We start from the raw sequence: 6,504 nt of genomic DNA, 5'->3' as shown, positions 1-6,504 counted from the left end.
CTAATCACGTCATTTATAATAGAACTCACTTTCCCTTGATAAGTGTAGGATTTGGATCAGGAAGCTTGCTATATCCATACATATGATGGGCATTCGGCTTATTAGTGTTAAGCTGACTAAGAGGAATACGATGGGATTATTCTGAAATCGTCCTTACATGGGCACACTATCGTTAGGCCTGCAACCTTTTCTCTGTCTTCTTACATGTATATGGGTAGGACTTGATGTTTATACCCAACAATTTAAATGACAGTCAAGGACATTGCAATCTTAAAAAACTAACACTCCATTCCATAAGAAAAATTTTTTAAAAAAAATATTATAATCTCTATATTGGCTCCTCATAGAATTATTCAAACATAGATACCACAATTGAATATTGTACAAACTCAACTTTTGCCTAGTAAATTCCAGTAGTGCATTATATCTTCTTCTATCTGTGAAGTAAACCAGTTCCACTGAAAGTTGGTTTCAAAAGAACTGTAAGTTTTTTTTTCCTTTTCTTTTCTTTTGCTTCTCATTCTTTATAAACACCAAAATCCTTTAATTTTAATCTTAGCTTCTCCTCAGCTTACCTGCTCACCAATCAAATCCAAGCCAACAACTAGAAAAGATACACCCTGGAACAGCAAGTAGTAGAAATGAACTCCATGAGCAGACAACAAGCTTCTTGCAGCAGCAGTTAGCAGAAGAAAAGCAAGAGCAAGCTCTTTCCTATAAAGCCTATTTCTCTTTTTAACTGGAGCTGCTTCTTGTTCCTGAAGTTTACTTAACAAAGTCAAACCAGATTCTGAGTGTCTCCTTAAGATTTTCTCTTCATTTGAAGATTTTGATTCTCTTTCAGCAAAAGCTAATAAATCAGACTCTGATGATCTTCCTGTCTTCTTTGTTACAATCCATTCATAAGCACTTCCAAGCTGAAATAGCCCTGAGATCATTGCATTGAACTTTGTTACAGACATGGTGTTTTCAAAGAGAAGGTATGGGACCAAGAAAGGGAAAGATTTTGGGGCAGGGAGGATGTTTAAGAAGGACATGAAAATGGGTATGTAACAAATCACCCAAAGAGGTAGCTCTGCCTCAGGTATGAACATTGTTAATGGAAGAATGATACAGAAGAGTGTAAATGAGTAGAATGGCAGTATGAGTTTCCTCAATAGAAAGAAAAGAAATATAAGGTTGGATTTCTTCCACTTTGATATCTGCAAATAGCATAAAGAAAAGAATAGAAACTAGTTATAAAAATTCTTCAAAATTAGAACAAAACATAGAAATTGGCGAATATATATTAGCACTCTTAAATTTTATTAGAAAATTTTATTAAAAATTAAACTCTTTTATTTCGAATAAAAGAATTATTAAAATAGAAATCAATTGAATTGAATTCTTGTAAATTTATTAATACCAAAGGAGGGTTATAGTATTTTTATACCAATTTGGAATCCAAATCTTTTTTTATGTGTAAAAAATATAAATTGAGTTTCAATTTTAAAATTTATATATTGATTATTATTATTATTGTTATTATTAAGCTATTGACTATTAATGGTGAAATTATACAATAATTTAGATGTGTGTTACGAAATTTTCAAAATCTAGGGTGCTACACGTTTTTTTTTTTTCCCTGATAAAATTCAGGTCGCAGATATGTATTTAGCTCAAAAAAAAGAATTGAAGCAAACCTTGGAAGTGATTATAGCAGGAAGGCACAAGCGAAACAGTTGCATAGGACCAGAATGCCAGCGATGCTGCTGTTTCTTATAAGCTTCATAAGATTCCGGCAGCTCGCAGAGGACTTTTACATCATTGAGGAAGATGAATTTCCATCCATTTAAGTGTGCTCTTACAGCAATGTCCATATCTTCAACTGTTGTCCTTTCAAGCCATCCTCCTGAATCCTCTAATGCTTTGATTCTCCACACACCTGCTGTTCCATTGAAGCCAAAGAAATTGAGAAAAGCACCATTTACTTGCTGTTCCACTTCAAAATGGAAGCACAGATTGATGTTTTGGAGCCTTGTCAGCAAGTTCTCATCTTTGTTCACAAAAGACCAGCGAGCCTGAACTAGACCCAGTTTAGGATTCCCCTGTCAGACATCATTGCAACATAGTCAAGCGACAGTCTCTTACACTTCGATTCATATGATTCATTTTATAAGAAGAAAAATTCAAATGTATTCATACAAAAACATGAAAGATTTCAATTTCTTTTAAAATGAAATTTTTTTTTAACAAAAATTGAATTTTTTGTTTCAAACAAAAGAATTATTAGAAAAAAAATCAAATAAATTGAGATATTGCATTTATCACAAGAAAAATGAAAATTTGCTTTTGATTTTACACTAGTTTTTACCTTGAAGTGAGGAATTGTTTGCTTGAGGAAATCCGGGTTTGGCTGGAAATCTGCATCGAATATCGCGACGAATTCATAGTCCTTAACATAGTCACAGTTCATAGCTGATTTAAGGTTACCAGCTTTGTATCCTGTCCTGATCAATCTGTGTCTGTAGATTATGTTGATCCCTTTCTGACGCCAGGAAGAAACTTCATCTTGGATTAGGAGCTGCACAGTTCCATCATCTGAATCATCTAGGACTTGGATTAACAATCTGTCCCTTGGCCAATCAAGCTGACAGGCTGCAGAAATGGATTGTGCGTAGACCTGAAAAACAATGACAAATTTTCCAATATAAGATCCAGAAAGGAAGGTGAGCATTCTGCTAGTTTGATTCCGATCCAAATTTAACAGAATAAATTGAAAACAGAATTTTAAGAATATATGAAACTCAATTTTGAATTGGAGAAAAAACTGAATCGAACCAAATCTCTCTGCTCAGTTGGATTCAGTTTGAGTGGGCTTTTAATTTTAAATATTATTTTTAATATTTTAAAATTCAATTTACATCTTCTAACCTAATAATGAACTAAACAATATCAAATTTTAAATTGAAAATTACAAAAATTAAAAAGGAAAAGATTTAATTTCATACCCTTTATATAAAATCATACACAAATAACTATTCAATTCAAAATCATACACAAATAACTATTCAATTCAGTTTGATTTTATAAAAGGTTTTTAGTTAAAAACGAACCGAATCAAATCAAAATAATTAAAATTTTTTAAAATAAAAATTAAACTAAATTGAAAAGAAAATAAAATCAAAGAATTGATTCTTTTAAATCAATTATTTCAATTTAAACCTCAAGGAAACAAAAGAAACTTCCTCCAAGCAAAGTTTCAGAGTAGTTACCTCTCTCTCATTGCACATTGGAATCTGAACAAGAACCATTGGAAAACTTGAAGGATCTTCAACGTCATAAGCGTCAACATTTATCTCAGGCTTCAACTTCTTGTACTTAATCCAGAAACATCCAAGACAAAGAACTAGGCGGTCGAGAGATTGGATCAGAAACAGGACAGTACAGAATTTGGACAGAGTAATCACCAGAGGAGCAATGTAATCAACTCTAAATGATAACCAAGCCATGTAAGACCATTGCACTAGACCCTGAATCTCCCATGGATTTTTCAGATTCAAGTTCCATTTCTTGAAATGAGCAATGATTTCAATCACCAAAGCTACTATTGATATGACAAGAAATGCTTTGATAAATCTGTACAACCTTCCTCTGTTTCTTGGCTCATCTTGTCTCATTTCAGACAAAGCTGTGCGTTTCTTGATTGAAATGAACGTGGCTTTAAAAGCCATTGCCAACCAAGAAACGCAAGTGAGAGCTTTATAAGCTTTGAGGAGAAGAACCCATGTGAATTGCTTGGGGCTCACAGCCTTTCGTTTCTCAGGAAACAAAGATGGATCTGTGGCATTGAATTCTACTATAGAGAAATTGTTTGGCTTCTCCATAGTTACAACCACCGAGTTTGGAGCCATTGTCTCTTAGCAGAAGCTCAGAATTCCACAGAAGAACACAGAAAACAGAGCAACAAGCGAAACCCAATCAAGATTTAGCAGCAGAACCAATATCTTGAACTGGGAATTTAGTTCTGAGATTCAGACATCATTATAAATGAGAAAGAAAGAAAAAGAAGTGATCTTTTTTATACAGTTTCTACTTCACTGTGGATCTGTGGAAACAGAATCCGAGATTTTAGTTTGACGCATGAGATTGCAAATCAATGGGTAAAACAAATGCAAGAAAGAGAGAGTATCTCTATTTTCATGAGCTTTCTGTGAAGTACTAATAAAGAAGAGGAAAGAATAGTATAATTTTTGGTGTAGCTGTTGTCAGAGTTGAAAGATCCAGCTCATATGCATACATATAATTCCTTTTTAGCCCCATGCAGGTCCACACTGACAGTGGAGTGTCTAAATGAAAAATTCTTTCCTTTATTATTACTTATTTAAAAAAAATCTTTAAAATATCTATAATTATCATTTAACTAATAACAAGATTCAATCTAGCCTAGTAATGTCCCCATATGGGAAAAGTAAAAAATTTTGAAAAGAAAAGGAAGAGGGAGAGACAGAGCATTGGGAGCAAAATCAGTGGAAACTGTTAGTGGGTCCACATAAAACTGTTTCATATAAACCTGATTTAGTAAAAAATTTTCAGCTAATTTGCATTTTTCTCCATTTGGCAAGAACATAAAGTGAACCAAAAAAGAAAATTTTCTCCTTTTTATAGGAAAATTATTAAATTACCATTTTTGTTTAAATTCTTTCTAAAAATATGGAAAATAAAATTATGAATTCATTATAACAGTCAATTAATTTTATTTTTTTCTTTTATTTGCTTTTATTTTAAAAAAGAAAAAATAATTTATTTTATTTTATTTAAAAAAAATTCCTAAACATGTGTGTTGGTGTATTGAGAAGAAACAAAGGACAGTAGAAGAAGAAGAAGAAGACGGAGGAGGGTGTGTGATAAATGGGGAAGAAGCATGTGGGGTGACAACTGGGTACATCCAAAATTGCAGATTGCCCCACAAAAAATTCTTCTTGTCCCATCAATTGGGCGCAATTAGATAATTGACAGTATGGTATTTATTTTTTTAATATAAATACTAAAAAGATAAAATAATTAATAGAGAAAGAGAAATAATAAGATAAGTTTTATAAAATTTTAAAAATAATTATTGTATTTTGTAGAGACAGAAATACAATTAAAAAAGTTAATTAAAAAATTTAATTTTATTAATAAATACTAAAATTATAATATGATCAAAATAACAGATAAAATATTATCAATATAAAAAATTTTAAAATTAGAGTGAATAAAAAAAACAGCTGATAGGATATATATCAACTATCAGTTACCTTTAAAACAAGTTACTAAACGCTTAAATTGGTTGTCTATCAGTTCTTTTTTTTTTTAAAAAATTAAATATCCATTGTAACACAACAATGATTTAAAGTAAGTCATGAACTGTTACCATAAAACTATGTCACGTGGTAAGAGTCTGATAAATTGATACGTGATATTACTCTTGAAAAGAAAGACCCGGATACTGTTGCACCCAATTCTTCATAGTCTCGCCCTCCCCTGAAAAAAAAAATCGAGTTTTCATATAAAGTTATAAAGTTACCGTTAGTAGATATAATCCAGCAGATCCCTATTATGCCGATAATTACGGGATTCCCGATTAATCAGTCGGTAGGATCTCTTATCAATTAGTCAGCACCCATCAGATTTTTAGTAAATGTTGTAATTAACTCTATCTTTTTACAGTATAAAAACAAATGATCGCAGATATAAAAGTATGCAACTCTTACACAACTACTTTTGAGTTCTAAGCAATTCTTTACACTCGCCTTATTCATCAATTTACTGACTTGAGCGTCGAAGTGGCTGTCGTAGGCGCTAACCACCTCACTTTCTCTCTCTTACAAATTGACCAATCGCAATACATTTCTATTTCAGCTACATCATTTGGTTCCGTTGCAGGGAAATCCATTGAATTCTCCCTGTTTATTTGGATTAGAACTGGTCTCTTATCCCCTTTTTTTTTAAATAAATCGTTTATTTCTCTCTCGAAATGGCTGGTAATTTACAAGCAGCTGCTAAGATTGCTACTAATGAGGGTGCTATTATTTCTTCCACTCTCAGCAGTGGACAAAACATTCCCTCACTAGTCAACAATTTAAACAATGAGCAAATGCTCCAATATATCAAAAGGTTGCAGGCTACTCTTGAGCAATACAAAGTTCAAGGAGGCATCATTCATGGCTCTTAGGAGAAAGAAGGAAGTCTCCATTGATACCCCAAGTACTCGAAAAAAGGCGATCTAGATATTATCCAAAGGGAAGGCCAAGTTCATGAAAGAAGGGTCATCAGAGGATACTCTGAAAGACGTTGACTAGAATCTAGAACGGACTGTTCAAAGGTACCAGAAGGAGCAGGAAGAGGACTATAGCCTGGACGACGCCTCGCCCCTATCAGAAAAGATCGTAACAGAAACTTTTTCAACCAAGTTCAAGCTGCCAAGTTTGGACAAGTATGATGAAACAACAGATCCTAGAAGTCACCTGGCAATCTTTAGGA

The 6,504-nt window shown here is 32.8% G+C and overlaps 1 protein-coding gene across 1 annotated transcript; it reads right to left on the bottom strand.

Moving 5' to 3' along the window:
* Positions 1-297: 297 nt before the first annotated feature.
* On the bottom strand, positions 298-4,237 carry LOC110607894 (xyloglucan glycosyltransferase 4). Its single transcript, XM_021747058.2, has 4 exons — positions 3,255-4,237; positions 2,354-2,662; positions 1,683-2,087; positions 298-1,202 (listed from the first exon to the last, which is right to left on the bottom strand). Exons 1-4 carry the CDS (start codon positions 3,891-3,893, stop codon positions 567-569), a joined length of 1,989 nt encoding a protein of 662 aa, XP_021602750.1. The 5' UTR covers positions 3,894-4,237; the 3' UTR covers positions 298-566.
* Between the last annotated feature and the right edge of the window lie 2,267 nt (positions 4,238-6,504).

This window comes from Manihot esculenta, chromosome 15 (genome assembly GCF_001659605.2).
Source record: "Manihot esculenta cultivar AM560-2 chromosome 15, M.esculenta_v8, whole genome shotgun sequence".
Classification (NCBI taxonomy): Eukaryota; Viridiplantae; Streptophyta; class Magnoliopsida; order Malpighiales; family Euphorbiaceae; genus Manihot; species Manihot esculenta.
The sequence above is the reverse complement of the archived record's forward strand: the minus strand, read 5'-3'. Positions and strand labels throughout refer to the sequence as shown.